General features: G+C 55.9%; 2 protein-coding genes across 6 annotated transcripts; one reads left to right on the top strand and one right to left on the bottom strand.

Moving 5' to 3' along the window:
* Positions 1-185: 185 nt before the first annotated feature.
* Positions 186-2,272, top strand: PIERCE1 (piercer of microtubule wall 1). 2 transcript variants are annotated; one of them, XM_016211110.2, is made up of 3 exons: positions 186-328; positions 1,333-1,411; positions 2,050-2,272. In XM_016211110.2, the coding sequence occupies exons 1-3, from the start codon at positions 186-188 to the stop codon at positions 2,239-2,241; spliced, it is 414 nt and encodes a 137-aa protein (XP_016066596.2). In that variant the 3' UTR covers positions 2,242-2,272. The 2 variants fall into 2 exon arrangements, with proteins under 2 accessions (XP_016066596.2, XP_016066597.2); XM_016211111.2 differs by having other exon boundaries at positions 2,096-2,254.
* Positions 2,273-6,993: 4,721 nt separating this feature from the next.
* Positions 6,994-13,863, bottom strand: PPP1R26 (protein phosphatase 1 regulatory subunit 26). 4 transcript variants are annotated; one of them, XM_087822960.1, is made up of 4 exons: positions 13,800-13,863; positions 12,068-12,196; positions 11,136-11,273; positions 6,994-10,868 (listed from the first exon to the last, which is right to left on the bottom strand). In XM_087822960.1, exon 4 carries the CDS (start codon positions 10,813-10,815, stop codon positions 7,231-7,233), a length of 3,585 nt encoding a protein of 1,194 aa, XP_087679086.1. In that variant the 5' UTR covers positions 10,816-10,868; positions 11,136-11,273; positions 12,068-12,196; positions 13,800-13,863; the 3' UTR covers positions 6,994-7,230. The 4 variants fall into 4 exon arrangements, with proteins under 4 accessions (XP_087679086.1, XP_087679085.1, XP_087679089.1 ...); XM_087822959.1 differs by having other exon boundaries at positions 13,789-13,815; XM_087822963.1 differs by lacking the exon at positions 13,800-13,863 and adding an exon at positions 13,148-13,177.
* Between the last annotated feature and the right edge of the window lie 5,301 nt (positions 13,864-19,164).

Here is a 19,164-nt window from a genome sequence, read left to right on the forward strand (position 1 = left end):
GCCCCGCGGGACAGCGGGGGGGCGTGGCCCGGGAGGCGCGGCGCCTTTAAGGACGCTACCTATCCAGTCAGGTGACCAAGCCGTCGCTTAGCAACGGGACGCCGCGCGATCCTGGCGGCGCGGGCTGCGGAGAGGCTGTTCCTTGCCCTTCCTTTCTTCCCCGTGCAGCTCCCGTGGACGGCGGGATGTCCGAGGAGAACGCCCGAGAGTGCGCGGAGCCTGTGGAGCCTGCGGCCCAGGCACCCCTGGAGAAAACCAGCGACTACTACCACGTAAAGGAGGACCTGCCGGTCAGGTTCAACAACCCGGCGTGGTTCCGTGGCTACAGGTGAGCACCACAAGTAGGGTCCACCCGGCAAACGCAGAAGAGAGAGAGGCCACCTCTTCCAGCGGGTAGCCAGGTGTCCAGCCGGTCCTGCGCTCTGCTCAGGTTGTCCTGCATGCAAGAGTCCTCAGGCCCCCAGCCTGCCCTGGCACCCAAGTCAAAAGCGTGGTCAGCTCATCACCAAATGAGCTGCAAAAGTGCTGCGCAGAGCTTTAGACACACAAGTCAGTGGTTATCCAGCCGCGGTGGGTGATTCCAGCAGAAGTCACAAAACCTAGTTCTGAGGCTGGGGGTAAGTCTCCACTTCTCTCTAGACTGAGAGGAGCGTCTGCAAAGGGTGGATCCGGCCACATGTCCATAGTCGTGCTGAGTCAGTGACCTGTGAGCTGTTTTCGTACACTGCAAACTCTACACCCTTCGTCACAGCCCAGCAGCGATGTGAAGGTGTGAGCACCTTCTCCGCCCTCCCGCCTTCAGTCCCCTCTATGATCCCAGAGAGTTGGATCTGTTATCCTTGTGTTCCAGGAGAGATGACTGGGAGGGTGGAAAGATCATGTCATGCCCGAGATCTCGTAGTATGGGGCACAGCCCTCTCAGTCTTACTGTTCTGTCAACAGAGTCCGTACTAGAGACTGCAGGTATGTTCTCAGGAGGCTCGAAAATGGAGGGACCCCCCTGAGTAGCAGGGTCTGGAGGCTGAGCCACAGCTCTGGGCCTACCCACCTACCCAGGAAATGACCATGTGTGCCAGGACCGATGGGTGCTGAGGACCAGCACTTGTCCCTTGGAAGTTCTCTAGGGCTTTGGTCTAAGTTGTGAAGGGCAAGGGCAGAGGTGAGCAGAGGGGACCAGGGGCTGAGCCGGCAATCCCTAGGAACCCATACCCAGGGATACATCTCCAACCTGAGGCATTTCCAACAAGGCTCCATCAATCAAATCCATTAAGGCTGTGGCTTGGGCAAAATTAGAATGGATGGAAAATAGAGGGCATTTCTTACACCTGCCAGGACCAAGGAGCCCGCTTCGGTGTACAGGACCAGTAACCAAACTTACGGGAGCAGAGCCCCCACTGTGCACGAGATGCCGGTAAGTGGGAAGCAAGGAAGAGCATGCGAGTAGGTGGGATGTGTCTAGAAGAGACCTAACCCCTAGATTTCTCAAAAAGGCAACACATCATGGGGGTGGGATAGAAGGGGCCCAAAGTGGGAGGGGCATCTCCGATCCTGTGGGATCAGGGCCAGGTATAAATGAGTGGATCTAGCAATGAAATGTTTTCAAAGATGCAAAAAGTGCATGTAGACTTGCTTAGATGTTGGGAAGGACTGGCCTCATTCACACATACACACAACCAATCTTGCAACTGAAGGCAGTCAGTTCTGAGGCAAATAAATCCAATAATCTGCCTAGTAGCACAGTTTGTAAACGAGGAACTGGGGGTGGCTTCGGGCGGGACCCCTAAATCAAGGCTCATAACCACACCCAGGTGTGGACATGCCACACTCAGGTAGCCCCAAAATTGGCCCATCCATTTGTGTAACAGTGGAAGGAAGCATTCTTGATAATTTTTCCCAGTTACCAAGCACGAATTGGGATGGTCTGGGGGACCATCCTGCTGGCATTGGCTTCACTGCTTCCTAGGAATAGAGACATTTTCTTATGAATTTTCTTCCAAAAGTACCTAATGACCGACTGACTGCATTGTTGTGTTCCATTTTTACTTCCAGAAAGTATTCTATGCAAATTCAAATCAATTTTCCAGACAACTAGCAGCTGCTGGAATGTTCCAGAACAATTCTTTCAACGTCTGCATGGAGAAGAGCATCGTGACGGGTGCTGACAACTATATCACCTCATACGACCGGCTGAACTTCCACCCCAGCTACAACGTCAGCAGGCCATCCATCTGCAACGACTGAGGTGCTGGTGAACCTCCCCTCCAGCCAGGGCTCCCCGTAGAAGCGACCTGGAGAATTGTCACCCCCCACCTTTGATAACTTGCCCAATGGTGAAAGTACTGAATTCACTGCTTTCCCTCAAAATATGTTTCCTCTCTAGGTTAGAAAAACAGGGTTGTGATGTCCTACTTTCCCATCTTACATCTGAGATGGAGCGGATGCCGCCCTGACTTTGTATTAAAATGTTGCCACATCCTGCGTCCCTGACCCCGCTGTGATCAAGAAGCAGGTCCTCAGGCATCCAGGGACCCACGTGTTGTCCTGGACGCTGTCCACCTGCGTCTCTGTTTGGGAGCCTTGTTTCTACTCATGATTGCTTGGCCGTGGAGGGAAGGGAGGGTGCCCTGCCCCGGCGGATGGGCCTGGGCAAGGGAGGGGCACTGCAGAGTCCTTCCGGAAAGTGCTAGGCAGGAGCAGGCAGGAGGGTCACGTCGGTCCCTGGGCCACAGGGGACAGAGTGGGAGTCCCAGGGAACATCCTCCAGCCACAAGGAAGGCCTGGAGGGAGGCATATTAAATGAAACAGCTGGAATTGCTGCTTGCCGCAGAGGGGCCGATGCCCACATGGGAGTTCTCACCTTCGTGTTCATTTAAAATTTTCAATAAAAAGTGAAAAAAAAGAAAAAAAAAAGGCAGGCAGGGCAAAACAATTTTCTCAGGCAGGGGTAACAGCTGTAGTAAGTGGATTTTTATCTCTGTGTAGTCAGTCCTCAATCCGTATTTACCAGGAGTTAGAGGGTCCTCAATAATAAAGCAATTTTTGTGACAGTCCGAATCTTTCAGACCGAGATATGCTCGTTACATTTGGAAACTAGACAGAAGAAACCATTGCTACATACCACCCATAACATCTTTACAGAGACTTTTACCCAAAGAGATTTTACTCGTATATGAATTTGGGAAGAAATTAAACACCAACTGGTTATTTTTTCATTAAAACCTTTTGTTATTAACACACACAGTAAACATTTTGGCAACATTCTTCAAGTCCAATTTGGAATGAAAATGGTTTCCAGAGAAAATCAATACATTTAATAAAAGATACAAAGCTGCGCCTGAAGCCAGGATCTGCATAACGTGCTTTCTCTGAGCTGGAAAACCAGCGAGACTCCAGGCATCTAACGGAAAATCAGTTCTGACAACCCTTCATTAAAACCACCAAAATACTAAGAACTGTTCCGTGTTCAGCCTCTGATGAAATAAAAAAAGAAAGAATGCCTACCAACCAAGTTTCTAAACTCACCAAAAAGAATGACTCCTTCCTTGGCTGCTGCCTGGAGAGCAGATTAGCAGCTGGGGGTGGGGGTGGGATAAAGCCAGCAGCAAAATAGCTTTTTCTTCTACCTTAGAAGTGGTGAGCACCTGAACATGTCACTGGGCTCTGGCTGGGAGTTTCATCCAGCTGACACCCCCGGGCCGGGAGAGGCTTAAGGGATCCACAGGCAAATGTGAAAGTCAAACAACAAAGCTTCTAGGAGGAAACACAGAAAGGTTGTGTGCTTAACCTTGGGCAGGCAGAGTTTTCTTAAAGGAAGGTTGATGAGTTAAACATAATTAAAATTGAGCTATATTTATTTTCCTAAAAAAAAAAAAAAAAAAAAAAGGGCCAATAAAAAAAGATGCCAAGCTCACCAGCAGGTGTCACAAAGTGAATGCTGGCATAATGGGGCACTGAAGGGTTTTAATTGGTCATAGCTAATAACTGACATTTCTGTAACAGCTGCTCATGCGTCGAGGTGAAGTTAGACTCTGTGCAATTTTTCTAAATAGAATAATTGTCTGGAAAGATGGAAACCAGAGATAGCTTTGGTACACGTGTCATCTTCCCAAAACTCAGCCACTATCTGTAGCTCCGGCTCCCAGTGTCCGTGGTCTGGCGCCTGCGCCCCAGTGAGCTGCCAGTGGCTGTTCTTCCCTGTCTGTCCGGTTTTCCAAAAGGCTTTGACGCTGTCACCTCCTCTGACACGCACACCTGGGGCAAGTCTTACTCCCGCACCTCTATTTTTGGATGGGAAAATTAGGGTCCAAAGGAGGTGGCCCTGGGCCTGAACCCGCCTTGGGGATGTCCTGGGAGGGGCGAGGTCCCAGTGTCTGCCCTCCCTTCCCGGCCCTAATTTCCTACACATTTGCATAAGTCATTCAGGAACCGCAGTGGTTACAGATTTCGTGAGCTTTTCATCTTGTTAGCATATTTTCAAACTGGAATCTCTGTCCTGCGGGGGCAGGGAGTGGAGACCCACAGGGTAACGGGAGGCCCCCGGAACTTGTCCTGTCTGGGTGATCGCAGGCAGAAGGCCAGATGAGAAGCGAAAGAAAACGCCTCTTCTGCCCTTGTACTGAGCTCGTTCACAATCTTAAATCCAATCTGAACAATTAGAGAAAAGGAGACTGAAGTATGTAGGGTAACAAAAACCAGTTCCCACAGGGAGGTGGGATTTGTCCTGGTTCATCCTCTAACAGGCCCTTCAGTTAACTTGGAGGGGGGTCAAGGTGGCGGTCGATGCCTTTCATGTTTGCATGCGCGCAGATAGGGCGCAGTGTTTCCCACTGCAAGTGCATCTCAGGCTGCAAGGAGCCGCCAGCAGCCTATTCAGACTCAGAGCAACAGGCTGGAGCAACTCTTCCCCACAGAGGACCCTCCGTGCGGGATGTGGGTGGTGAGCACCCATCACCCACCGCCAGCACTTTCCTCTCCTTCTATTCCCACTCCTGTCCCTCGGCCTCATGACTAGGAGAGTGGACAGTTCTGGCAGACACTGTGACCCCCATGACCCACCCCAGAGCACTGGACATCCCATTTCCTTGCGTCAAATGAAATGAAGCCGGGCCCAGACACGCAGACCCACCACCCCTACTCCCTGGCTCTTTGGGTGTGACCCGCCTGCAGGTCGCCACTATCACAGCTAGATTGAATAACAACACATTGTCCACCTGGGACCCTCTTTCACCAGTGGGTGCGTATATAGTGTCTTAGGCAGCAGTTCCCACAACACTGCCATACTGCACGGTCAGGCCCGGAGCCGTGGTGTGGGACAGAGGCTGCAAACAGCCAGCCAGTTGTCACCCCGGGAAAGCGCTCCCATCTGCTCCACTGCAGCCCCCTTTCCAGACGGGGTGCCGGGGAACCTCCTGCCCAGGGTATGGGGTGCTGAAGCAGTTGTTTTCACATGATGTTGTTGGCAGAGAGGGGCCGGCACCAGGTGTGTGTCTGGTTTGTGAAAACAAGGCACGTGTGAGACGGTGAGCGCACAGGTGGGGCTGCGAGGCGCAGAGGTGGTGGCAACTCTGGAGGCAGGAAGAGGCAGGGGTGAAGGCTCCGGGTCTGGGAGGCTGGGGTGGGCAGAGGGAGTGGAGGTCTCAGTGAAGAAGGTGCTGAAAGAGGGGAAACAGGTCCCAGACATTGGGCCACCTCGCAGAGGACGAACTACATAAACTGATTCATGAGCAGTGCTTGATTTATTAGCATTAAAAAACCAATTCTCACGTATAAAACAAGCTGACTTTTCTTGAGTGTCCAATGCACTCCTTAAAAATTAAATAAAATTTAAATGATGGATCACGTGAAATTTTTCCTGGTAGCACTTGAGTGAATATTTGACGATGGAGATCTCAAGTGTACATCATGCAAGCACTGAACAGTGGGAGTCCCCGGGCCTGCTCGTCCCAGCGTGTGACCAGGCAGACGTTGACTGTGGTGCCGGCACAGGTCCGCATGTGGGCACGGGTGAGTCACTGCCAAAACCAAGGGGTGCAGGGCCTGCAGACTTGCACATTAGGATACCAACTACATTCGGCTGCAAAGTAAACCTTGCTCCAGGGCCATCGCAGCTAAATTGTGAGGGAGAGTTTTAAAACTAGGGGCAACCGATGAAAGTTTGCTGGATAAACACACGTAAACATGGTGACTGGTCAGGGCCAGCCCATGTGACAGAGCTGTCCCTCCTGTGTCTATAGTAGCCACAGGCACGCCTGCAGAGCAGAGCAGAGCAGAGCAAAAGGCACAGGATGCCATGGTCATCCCTATCCTGAACTCAAACACCGATAGTGCCAGCAGAAGACTGGGAACCTGCCCACAGCCATCCTCGGAGCCAGACACAACCCTGCCACGGGAGGCAGGCCCCCCTAAAGCTGCTGAAGCGTCCGCTTGGCTGTTCCCTGCAGGGGACTTGGCTCTGTCCTCGGTGCTCAAGGGGTCTGGACACGGACATTTAAGACGCACAGGCTAAATGTAGGGCCCTGGCTAAAAATGAGAACAGTGGCTCCTGTGTACAAAGAGGTTTATTGAGCTGATAGAACCATGTAGTCATTGAACAGGACTGGACATGAGACAATACAGGTCCCAGGGGAACTGGGGTGACCTGCCCGAGCTCCCTCCTGGGACTTCCACATGCACCGGGAGAGGCCAGTGTGATCGCTGGCTTTTGTGCTTTGACAGTTCTCCAGTGGAAGGCTGAGGCCTCAGTGTTCAGGGGATGTGCTCAGCCTCTCGGCCCAGGGTCCCTTATAACCAGTGAAGTCCAGGAGCCTCTGGACGGAGACCTCAGGGCTTGGGGGTGCTCTTGGTATGTCACTGCTGCCCCCTCAGGCACTGCTGGATGTTTCCACAGCAATCACCCCAAAGTACCAGTCTCAGAGTCACTTAAACCTGGCCGCGACGGGCAGAACCCAGTGAGTGCCACGGAGGCCACAGAAATTGTAGTCAGGGATGCCCTACAAAATCAAACAGCTATATTTTCCAAAAATAGTTTTTACAGCACTTTAAATAACTTACAAAAAGCTACAAAAATCATATTTACCAGGACACGTGTTAAATAAGGGCATAGTTTCCCCTTAGTGTACATATGTACAGGGTGGTTACAGCGGCCCCGTTCCCCCTACCCAGTGTGGCCTATACACACACAGGCACGCGCACATCCGCGCCGTCCACGGATGCTGGCGCCAGGGTGCCTCCTCACAGCTTGAGGACTTTGCCCTTGGCCACGGGGCTGCCGTCCTCCACGGAGGTGTCGCTCAACTCACTGGTGTCGCTGCCCCAGGCCTCCTGGTCCTCCTCGTCTCGATCCACCCTCTGTCTATACCTCAGGTCTAAAATGTCCTCGTCGGAGCCCGAGTTCCTGCTGTCGTGCAGGCTGAGCGCGGCCGCTGACTTCCTCCTGGGCCAGCGCGCGCCGTCTTTCTTCACGAGCAGGTGTGAGCTCCCGAACACGGGGCCGTGGCTGGCTGGCGCCTCTCTGAAGGCTGAGAAGGACGGGCCCTGCAGGGGCAGGCCCAGGCCGGGGCTGAAGAGGCCGGCGGGCTTGGGCCCCCAGGACACAGCATTCCCGAAGTGGAATAACTGTGTGGAGAGCAGCGGGGAGAAGCCTGCAAAGGGCAGTCCTTTCTTGGGGTCCGTGGCGAGGCCGGGGGTGCCCCGGGCCTGGCCCTCGGGGCCCTTTTCCTTCTCGCTCCCCAGGCCCCCTTTCCACACCGTTTCCCTGCCTTCCGAGCTCAGTGCCCACATGCTCTGCAGCCGGCTCTGGTGGGCGAAGTCCCCCCATGGGAGGGCAAGGCCGGCCTGGGGTCCCCCCTCCCTGTCTGCTCCGGGACTCCGAGTTAGTGCGTTCCGGCTCTGAGATGCCCCGGGCAAGGCCCCGCAGGGACTTCCAGCCCGAGCGCCCGCTTCCGCACAACTAGGCAGCTGATGGAAAGCACCATCTCCGGGGGCGGGCCCGGGCCCTTGTGGGCTCTGGTCTTTGTGAGGACAAAGGTTTCTCCTACCTGCGGGTGACCTTCTGGCAGACACAGTATTACTGGTGCTCCTGGGTGGCACCAGCTGGCTTCTGGACAGAGCAGCGGGGAGGCAAACCTGCTCTGTGCGGGGGCCACCCCTGGGTCCCGCAGCCAGCTGAGGGGTCCCCCTGCCCCTCTGGCTCCGTGTGCACATGCCAGGCTGAAGGGCCAGGGCTGGGGCCACCACCTTCCGGCACAGTGGCTCTGGTCTGGGCATGCTCCCCGCCCCAAGAGTGGTGGGACCTCCTCCTTGAATTTCTGAACCACTCACAGACTCCTTGGCCTTTTCGGCCAAAAACTTCCTGATCTCCAGCTCAATGCTGTCGTCACTGTCCACAGAACTGCTGTCATCAGACCGAGAGCCGGGGCTGGTGGCTGAGCCATGAAGGTGGAGGGCCTCTGCCTCACTGGAGAACAGACGCCCTTCGCCAGCTCTCTGTCCTGGTGGGAGGGCCAGGGGCGCATCCACGGGCCCAGCGCTGCCCGGCTTTGTTCTCTCTGTCCGGCTGCAGAAGACGCTGGAAGGTTTCCTCAGCGGGTCCTCCCTGCTGTCCCTTTTGGACTTCGAGAGGCAGCTTTTCAACAAGGGAGGGCTTCTGTCTTTCCAGCCTCTCTGGAAGTCACTCTGCTGACCCAGGGCCCGGGTCTCGGTGGTGCTGAACCTGACCTTCTTTCTGCACACAGCTCTGGGGTCCCGACACCGCTTCTTGAGCTTCCGCTTGGACCGTAACAAGTCCTTGATGGCGGTGTCCAGGTCCTCATCACTGTCCAGCGAGCTGCTCTTGTCTTCAGAACTCTCCTTCTCGTCCGCACCCCTCGCCTCGACCACCTTCCTGTGGCCTGGCGACACACCACCCCTCAAGTCTGGGGCGACACGCTCATCACCCAGCCCAACCGTCCTGCAGGAGAGGAGCGGCCCCCTGGTCTCGCCCTCCCTTCCAGGGGCCTCACTGACTTTTCCCTGGCTGAAGTTAGCATCTGGCGCACCCTCCTTCGCCATCTCTCTTGGTTTTTTGGGTGTGGATGACCACACGGCACTGGCACCTCCCCTGCGTTTCCTTTTACAGCTCAGCGACGGCTCCGGTGTTTTAGAAACAGGGGCCTTGGGGCCACCAGCCTGCCCGTTGGGGCTGGGTGACGGCAGCGGGCTCTGTGTGGACTGTGGGCAGCTGTCCGTTCTGGCCAGCAAACTCCCTGACTGCGCCTTCAGTGCCAAAAATGTCCGGATCTCTTGCTCTATGCTGTCATCACTGTCCACAGAGCTGCTGTCACCGTCTGAGCGGGAAGGCACATTTGGGGGACAAGGGAGTGGACTGCCAGAGAGCGGTCTGTCACTGCCCTCCCCGGGGGCTGGCAGGATGGTTTTAGAAATGTCCAGGATCGCTTCAGCGCACATCAGCTCGGCAGATGTGTCTGCCCGGCATGAGGACCGGTCCACAAACTCGCTCTTGGCCACTGTGTTTCCTGGGGGTGCAGGGGCTTTGGTTTCCTTTGGTGGCTTGGAGGGATGGTCAGGGTCAAGGCCACCTGGGCTGAGGTCCACGGCCTTCGAGGCCACTGGCTTCTTCTTGCCTGGTGGTTTTCTATGGGTTTCGGGCAAGGCACTTTTTGTGGCATGGCTCGTGCCATGGGCAAGAGGATCAGGCTGCTCCTCCCCTGGTGGGGTTTTCTGTGGCGGGTCCCCGCTCGCCTCCTTTCTCTTCTCCAGCTGGTACAGCTGGATGGCCTCCTCGATGCCGTCGTCGCTGCTGGAGTCAGCGGCCTCACACACCAGGGCTGTGCTCTTGACTCCCTGTCCTCTCCTCCCGGGGCCCGGGTTCCTCTTGGCCCTACCCTTTCCCTGGGCTTCTGCAGCGCGGCAGGTGGCTGCCGGCCTAGGGGTTGCTGGCTTCGTGCTGCCCAAGCTCTCCGGCTCAGTGGTGACTTTAGACCTGAGGTTTCTGGGCGGTGCAGCTGTCGTTGCCAACCTGGGAGGTTTCCGGAACACAAACTCCTTACAAGCTCCTGCCAACTCCTGCCGGTGCGCCTTGCTGGCCGGCTCTTTGCTGGATCTGAGTGCCAATTTGGTCAAGTTATCGCTGGGGTCTGGTTTTTCATCTGCAGGTTCATCACATTTTGGGGTCTCGTGTTGTCTTTTCTCACTTAGAAACTGCTCTATTTCTGCCCGGATGCTCTGCTCGAAGGAGTCCTCGCTGCTGACGCTGACTGGGGAGGTGGAGCCTGGGGCCTCGCCGGCCCCAACACGGACACCAGGGACACCTCTGGAGCCAGGTGCAAGTTTTGGGGGACACAGGGTAGTCGTGGAGCTGGTCTGAGGAGGCTCTGGCTTGCACTGACTGTCTGTGTTGGTAGCCCTGGGCTGGGCTGCCCCGCTCTTGGCCTTTAGGTACTCCTGGATGGCTTCCTCAATGTCCCGGTCCACGGAGTCATCACTGTCTGAATCTAGCACCAAGGGGCCGAAGTCTGTGGCTTCCTCCTCACCGTTGGGGTCAAAATCAGCAGCAAGACCACAGGCAGCCAAGGCGGGGCTGGCAGCTGGCTGGGCGTGACGGCCCCTCTCACCTCTGTGCAGGGCGCGCTCCTGGCTCCTGCCCCGCGCGGCCCGGTCGCCCTGAAGCGTGCTGATGATCATCTGCACCCTGGCGCTCACCGCCGCCCTTCCCTCGGGCTCCGCGAAGTGGCCGGGAAACCTACAGCTCCCCGGCGGCCCGAAGGCCTCCCATGTGGACTGGAGAGCAAGCACAGGAGGGGCATTCATGAGGAACATTCTAGCGACGGGGAGGCACGCAGAGGCCAGTCTTTGCCCACTTGCTTCACATCCTGCAGGGAAGAGAGCACACTGGTGAGACCACTGCGTGAGGGGACAGCGCCCTGTGGCCACCGGTCAGCGTCCAGAGAGCTGGGGTCACGTGACTCAGGCCACGTGGACCTCAGTGTCCTGAGCTGTGCAGGGAGGTCTGCCGTGAGGAATCAAGAGGAAACTGCATCTGCACCACCTGCCCGCACCCACAAAGCACACGTGTCATTTCCCGTTCCCCACTTTGACTCTGTGTCTTTCTTTTCTGTAAGAGAACAGGTTTCATGTACCTCAAAAAGCTGCCCAGATGCCAACGAGATGAAGGCCACAGACGCTTCTCTACAGGTTAGAGAGCAGGAGGATCTGGATCCTGGGTGGGTGAGTGGGGTGTTGTGGGTCGGTTCATTCTTGATGGGAACAGCAAGCCCCTGAGAGAAAGTGTCATTTGGTGATGTGAGCAACCCGGCAATCACTCCCCCAAATGTCTTTAGAGAATCAATTTTTATTTAAAAACGTCAAATGTATATTTGCCAGATGGTCTTATGGAGCTGTACCGTTATTTTTGGCTAATTAGCATACAAGTTGCCCCAAACACAGTCATGAGCCCTTTTTCATCTTGTGTGGTTGCCCTAGTTGCCGTGTCTCAGACCAAATGTGGCTTTGTCAGCAGAACTGCTGGGCCAGTCCTGGGAACACTGGGGACCAGCTGGCAAACAGCTTCTACCCCAAAGGTGTGGGGGCCACTGAAAGCTGATGATGATGGGAACTGCAAATGGTCATTTTGGAAACACAAGACAACGACATGTAACTGAATTCCTAACAGGTGTCTCTGACTTCTCGCCACCCCGAGAATCAGAACGTACAAAGCTGCTGAATGAAGAGGGTGGCCTGGCAGCATCTATGGAAATGGCAAATTGAGTTCCTCTCCAAAAGTGGTGCCAGGCAGGGCTGTCACCACCCTGGGGATGTGAGGGGTGGGCTGGAATTGGCCTGTGGATTTGCTTTGCTTCTGACACTGACCCTTCTCTACCAGGAGCTCCCTTTCTGACTGGCATGTAATCTTGTCTGTAGAGCACAGTCCTCTCTAGGGAAGCGTGGCCTGGCCACCTAGGGACAGACTTGCCCAAAAAGGTGTGACTGGCGAATGACCAGAGGGCCATTTGCTATTACTGTATGTGCTCAAAAGGTGAAACTACAATGTCAAAGAATTTCTTGCACTTACCTGAAACTCTCTTCAAGTACAGGTTCAGAGTTTTGATAGAGCAGCGAAGAATGTTGGCACGTCTTGAGCATGAGGTCTTCATTGCCCCGCATGCACTCAGTGGTGTCCTTTGCCCACTTTTAAAATAGACTTTGTACAGCCAGGATAAAAAGAAGCGGAGACATTTAATTCAGAGGCTGAAGCTATAGCTGGCAAATATATATATTTGGAAAGAAATAGCATCAATTCAAGAGCTAAAAATTAAATTTTGGAGGAACTTACCCTGAGACCAAATAGTTAATCACGACTAGTTTACAACTATCTGGGCCATAGGTCTGACACTGTAGGGCGGTGATAGATGTATGTGACGCTAGCCACCAGTCCTCAGACCCTGGCACCCACGACCTCTCCCATAACATCACAGCCACAGAGCACTGGGGACCACCAGTGGAGGGGGGGGCTCTTTCACTGGCTGGGGACCTGTGCCCACTTTGCTGTGGTCATTATTTAAAATTATAGAGGTTACAAGATGTTTGCAAGAGAGACACACTATCTTAGTTGCTGACTGGCTATTTTGAGCCAGAACTTGCCTGTGTGGTCAGCTACTTTTTAAAAACTCTACGTTGCTTTCAGACCTTAAAATTACTTATATTAATATAAGTGCAGACAGGAGTTAACCCGTGACCGGTCAGCAACGCTTGGACACGGAAACACGAGCATACCTGTGACTGGTGAGCAAGGTGTTAAAAGTGGGCCCAGGGATGACCCAGACTCACCAGGTCTGGACTCAGGGTGTTTACTGAGCTCACTGCTCTTAACTGACTGAAGATAGAGCTTGGACTCCTAGTAAACAGTTCCCTGAATCGTTAAACTACCCAGTGCGAGAACAAGGTTAAAAATTCAAAGGGCGTCTCCAGCCCACAGCCTGTGGCTTTAAAACAACCAACTGCACCAGATGAATCACTCTGGAAAACTCCCCTAAACTGTACTTGGAGAGAGCTGTGAGCTGAGCCTGGGGCTCGGCTCTGTCAAACTGCTTCCCTGCACCCCGAGAGCCCCAGAGCCAGGTCAGAGGGGGGCTGTGGACACCCAGCCTTGTACCCCAAAGCCACGCAGCGCCGGAATTGAAAAAGTGGTGGAGGACCCATGGACATCTTCGCAGCCTAGCTAGACACCCTCTTCCAGGGAGGAAAAAACCTGGTTTAGCTTATTCTGAACAAAACAACATCACGGAAAGTGGTCTTGCCCCCGTTACCCCCCCAGGTAGGGTGTCCCTGCCCCCGGGGTGAGGGAGGGGAGGGCCTGGCAGGCCCACCGGAGGTGGGCGTGGGCCAGAATTCCGGCCCACCGGCCAGGTCAGGCCTCACAATGTTGCAGCTCGGTCTCCCCAAGCAGAGCTGCGGTGCCGCCGCTAGTGCCTGGGGGCCGAGGCCCGCACGCTGGGGCTCCCTGCCTGGGGGCGCTGCAGCCCGCGCGGCCCCTTCCGGAGGATCCTCGCGCCCGGGGCGCAGCCAGGTCCTCGGCCACGTAGGAGCGCGCACCTCCTGCAGGGAAGGCGGCAGGCCTCCACGCAGTCTGCACCCCCCGAGCTTGCTTCTGGGGTCGGGGGGCCGGAGGGGCGCCGGCGACCCTGCCGGAAGCTGCGCCGGACCAGACCGTCCCTCCGCGGGGTGGGGCAGGCCCTCGGCCGCGCTCCCAGGGCGGCAGCGCCCGGCCGGCCGGAAGCCGCCCGCGGCCCTCACCTGCGCCTCACCTGGGTGCGCCCCGCGCCCCGCGCCCCGCCGGCTTCCAGGAGCGCTGGGCACACGGGGGGCCCGGCGGCGCGGAGGCGGGGCCGGGGGCGGCCGCCGGGGCTGCGCCCCCCGCCGGGGAGTACCAGCCCTCGGCGGCCGCGGAGCGCGCCCCCGCCCCGCGCGCCCTCCCCGGGGGCTCGGCGCCGCCGTCCGCGGCCTGCCCCGCCGGCCCCGGCCCCGGCCCCGGCCCCGGCCCCGGCCCCGGCCCCGGCCCCGGCGATCAGCTCCGCCCGGCCGCCCGGCCCCTCGCCGCCATCCCCTAACCCAGCGCCGGCCGGTCCGCCCCGCGTCCCGGGGGAGGAGCGGCGCGCGGGGGGCGCGCGGGGGCGGCGGGGTCCCGGCGCCCCGCCCCTCGGGCCGCGCGGAGGGGGCTGGGGCCGCCTTCTCCCCGGCGCCGCTCCCCACCCCCGCCCGGCGTCGAGGGACGCGCGGAGGGCGGGGCGCGCGGGGCGGGGCGACCCCCGGCGCCCCCTCCCCGGACCTACCGGCGGCGGCGGGAGCGGCGGCCGCGCTCCGGAAGCCGTGCCCGGTGGCTGGGCATCATGGGAATGGCACGGCCGAGTTCCGGGGGAGGCGCGCGGCCCGGCCGGACCCCCGCCCGGCGAGCGCGCGCCCACCTGCCGGCCGCCGCGGAGGCCCGGGGACGCCCCACCCTCCGCGCCTCGGACGGGGCCCCGGAAACGCCCTGGCGCCCAGGGTGGATGGGTTGTTGGTGTGATGCCCGACTCCCACCCACCGGCAGAGGCGGGGACCCCAGGGGTCGCTCGCTGCCCGTCCCCGGGGCCACGCTGAGTGCGGGGGCCCGCGAAGGCCCGCCCTGCAGAGGGGGGCGTGGGGCTGGAGGGGCGCCAGGCGGGCGAGCTGGTGGCGATTTTACTCTGGAGGTCGTGACTGTGGTTACAAGCTGCCGCACCCCTAGAAGGTCCTGCATGTCCAGCGTCCCCTGTGTGCCCCACACCGTGCCTGCATCGCCTCCCTCCCGGGTGAAGTTCCCTGCACAGAGCAGAGCGAGCCCGGACTCCCAGCCCTGCGGGTAGCTGGTCCCTCTGTCCCCCCAGGTTTCCCCAGCTGCGTGCTGCTGGGCCAGCTTTCCTTCCAGGCAACCGCCCAGGCCTCCACCGTGACCCAGGGTGGGCAGGGTTCCAGCTGGCCCTGTGTTTAATAGAAGTCCAGAACTTGACTTGGGAGAGCTTCCCTCAGTCACTCAAAAATTGGTCTTGGGGCCCCTGAGAGTATGTGGGCGCTGGAGTGGGGGCAGGGGATTGGGTGACTGGCTCCCCATTTATACTTGCAGCCTGGTTGCAACATCACTCCTGTCCTGGACAACTGGGCCTGTTTGGGAAGAGGGAGGGGAGCACTTGGGGACCCACCCTGGACCGAAATCAGGTTCTGTTTCTGGTCTCTTACTGAACGAGAGACTCAGAATGCTCCAGTGTTATTTCTCAATCCACCCAGAGATCTCCTCCCAAGGCCTATGGTGTTGCAGGTGCTGCTCAGGGTTCTAGGGCCCAGGGGTGGTGGTGGTGATAAACCTCTACCGGTGGAAGGGTTGGATCAAGAGTAAGACACCAGCTTTGTCCATCTGTCTGTCCCTGCCCACCGGCCTCCACGGTCCAACACAGATGGATTTGGGGATAAACTGAGCTTTCATTTCCTGTCTTGAAAATACCAGAGGCTTAATAAAATAAAAAACCAGAGGTGCCCTGGCCAATGTAGCTAAGTGGTTAGAGCGTCTGCCGGAGCACCCAAGGGTGGAGGGTTCTATCCCCGCCCCAGATCAGGGCATGTGCAGAAGGCAATCAGTTGATGTAGTCTCTCTCACATCAATGTTTCTCTCTCACCCCCTCTCCCTCCTTCCCACTCTCTGAAAAAGCGATGGAAAAAATATCCTCAAGTGAGGATTAAAAAACAAACAAACCCACCAGAGACTTTTCTTATAGGGCACGAGAAAGGGGATATTTCTAGTCTTAACCAGTCTGGGGAATTTGGGGGCCAATTGTCAAGAAACTCATTAAACATGGTTTTAATGCTTCAGTGACTTGTTTTAATAAACAATATTTTCTCATTATAATAATATAATTCATTACCAAAAATTTGGGAAAATGTATCTAATTAATCCCCAAACAACCCAGAAATACGGACTATAAATATTTTGGCATGTGCTTTCATGGTTTTTAAGTAGTGCTGCGGTGACCTTTGATGATATGTCCTCCGAAGTGGCTATGTCCTCAGGGTAAATGCCTGGAAGAGACACCTGGGGCCAAAGACTAGGATGCATTTTGCCAAAATGCCCTCTAGCAATGCCTGGCCACGCAGGGGGAGCTGCCTGGACTGGGCTTTCCATTCCGTCTCGGGCAGCCTCATAGGTAAAACAGCCTTTCCATCACTTTACTTTTAATTTCTCTGACTGCTGGTGATGCCGAACATCTTTTCATTTCATTATTGACCGTTTGGAAAATTGCCTGTGTGTGTTATTTGTGCATTTTTCTTTTTCTTTTGGGCTCTGTGTCTTTTCCTTTTTTTGTTTTTGTTGTTAATCCTTACCTGAGGATATTTTTCCATTGACATTTATTTTTTTAGAGAGAGTGGAAAGGAGGGAGGGGGAGAGAGAGAGAAACATTGATTGGTTGCCTCCCACACCCAGGCACATGCCCTTGACCGGGAATGGACTCCATGGCCCTTTAATGCCTGGGCCAACGCTCTTAACTACTGAGCCACACTGCCCAGGGTTGTGTCTTTTTCTTATCTTAGAGCTTTTTCAGTTAGGGATTTCATCCTGTCTCTACCACGTACTTGTGTACTAACTATTTATTTTTCAGCTCATTTTTCTTTCCACTTGGGATTTAGCTTTTTGCTTGTTTTCTTTGCGATGTACAATTTTAAAATTTGTTACGTAGCCAAATCTATCAAGTTTTCTTTTGTGGCTTCTGGCTTTGGGGTAAGGCCCAGGGTAGCTTTCCCCACTCTGAGATTTCACGTGCGTTCACCAGTTTAATGGCTAAATTTCAAAATAAGGGAAGGACTCACCTGTGTTCCTTTAAGGAGTTGATGAGGCTCGTAGTTGAAAACACCAGTGGCAACAGGCACAGGTTGGGTTCCGCTGGAGAAGCCTGACGGTCCCGGGTGGGGCCGCTGGTGCACCCTGCCCTGCCTGTGAGTGCTCAACCGCACTGTGAGGAATTGACCCTGAGGTCCTGCTCACACTCCGTGCAGGTGGATCTCTACAAAGACTGTTCTTCATTTATCAAAGCAAAAAACCCCAAAACAACCAACATGAGGGGGCCAGTGAAGTAGGATGGTGGGTCCATGCGCCGCGGAGCCTCTGATGGAAAGGAGGTCAGCCCATGCCCACCGGGACAGGTCCATGGAAAGCCTCATCCAGGCGTGCTCTCAGCAGCGGGTAGGGGTGGGGCGGGACAGGTGACCTGCTGCCCGGCAGAGGGAGGCACAGATTTACCTTGTCCTGCTAGGATCTCAGTGGCCATAATAGGATTTCCTCTGGGGGAGTGGCCTGGGTGGGGGGCCGGCCTGGAGGCGTTTCACTGTTCATTATACCCTTTCAGTTTTTAAAATCATAAGCATTGCTTTCATATATATAAAAATATTAACCCTCATGAAATATGTGATGGGGATTCATGAATGTTAATGTATGCAAATGATGTCATATGCGTATTCCACCCAGAACCAGGTCCAAGGAATGCTGACTCGATTCAGTCTTTGGAAATTCTATTTCTGCACAAGTTTTTAAATCTTTTACTTGAGAAGGGACTTTTAATAGCATTATTCAGTTTTATTTCTTGAGTGTCAGGTTCTTAGAATTCTCCTGGCACGGATTTCACCAGGTTTATTACTGTTTCCGGGCACGCCTTGACGTGGAGGTTGATGTCACAGAAGGCAGTATTCTGCAATAAAGCAGGAAATAAGTCCCTTGGGATGAAATGATTCCGGAGCATCATCATCATAAACCCAGGACACGTCACCTCTGGTTTATTCAAGAGAGCAGGATGTTGTCTAATTGGAGATTTGAGAGAAAAACCATTTTCTTGCTCTGATTCTTTGCAGAAAATAAATTGGACAAGGGCCCTTGTTCTTATTAGGACCTGGGCGGCGGCAGAGCCGTGAGCAGGGGGGTTTATCCCCAGCTTTTAAATCAGAAAGACAGACGCAGCTTGTCTGTCCCTGGAGTCCAGGTGTTACCTTCTTAGATTTCAGCGGGCTCAGGCCTCTGAGTGTGACACGTGACCACACATTCCCCAGGCCTGAGCGGTCCAGGGTGCCCAGCACCCAGGATGGAGGGAAGGAGCAGGTGATGTGCTCCTCCAGGCCCCGTGGAGGCGGCATGGCACAGCGAGCTGGCGCGATGGAGGATGGACACCCCTGGAGATGAAATCCTGCCCAGCCGGCACCTCCTGCTCTGTTACACAGCAGGGTGAGCCCTATTGTGGAAACCAACTGCAAAAACCCCCCATTACCCCCGTGTCCTGCGGCCGTGGTCGCCGGTCCAATGGAAGAGGGCTTGGTCAATCAGGGTAGCGAAAGGCAGAGGGAGGCCGAGCAGCAGGGCGGGCCTGAAGCCCAGAGAGAATGGAACTGTGGCCCAGGCCCTGCGGCACCAGCGCGGCTTGACCAGCCACTGGCTGAGTGCCCGCTGTTTGGTTGACGACCTGGGCAGAGTGACCTTTTGTTTCTCTCCCTGAAGTCCGATGGATGGCATGGACGGCCGCAGGCTGCCCAGTTCCATCCGTAATGCACACAAACATCCGATGAAGGTGCTCAGGGAAATGGGTTTGACGGGAAGGCAGCCTCAGGCAGCAGCTGTGCGGCCTCGGGGCATCCCAAGCCGTTCTTTTTTCCACTCTTTGTTGTTGTTTTAATCTTCACCTGAGGATATTTTTTTCCGAGAGGGTGGAAGGGGGAAGGGGGAGAGAGAGAAACATCGATTGGTTGCCTCCTGCCTGAGCCCCTACCAGGGCCGGGATCGAGCCTGCAACAGGGGTATGTGCCCTTGGCCGGAATCGAACCCAGGACCCTTTAGTCTGAGGACCGACGCTCTAACCATTGAGCCAAACTGGCTACAGCAGGTCTTTACTTCTAATGCCTCCTCTCTAATCTCCCGCCTGTTCACCATTTCCTTCGTTCCACTTCCATTGGGCTTCTTTGCTCTCCCGTGGTAGCTTTTTGAGAGCTAAGGGGGCTCTGAGCCCAGGTGTGCCACTGGCCCCCGCCCCTCCACCAGTGGCATTTCCACACCCACGGAGTTGAAGTACAGGGCTGGCCACACCTGTTTAAGATGAGGCTTAGCCGCTGGGGAGGGCAGGGCGGCAC

Source organism: Miniopterus natalensis, chromosome 12, assembly GCF_054644295.1.
Source record: "Miniopterus natalensis isolate mMinNat1 chromosome 12, mMinNat1.hap1, whole genome shotgun sequence".
Lineage (NCBI taxonomy): Eukaryota > Metazoa > Chordata > Mammalia > Chiroptera > Miniopteridae > Miniopterus > Miniopterus natalensis.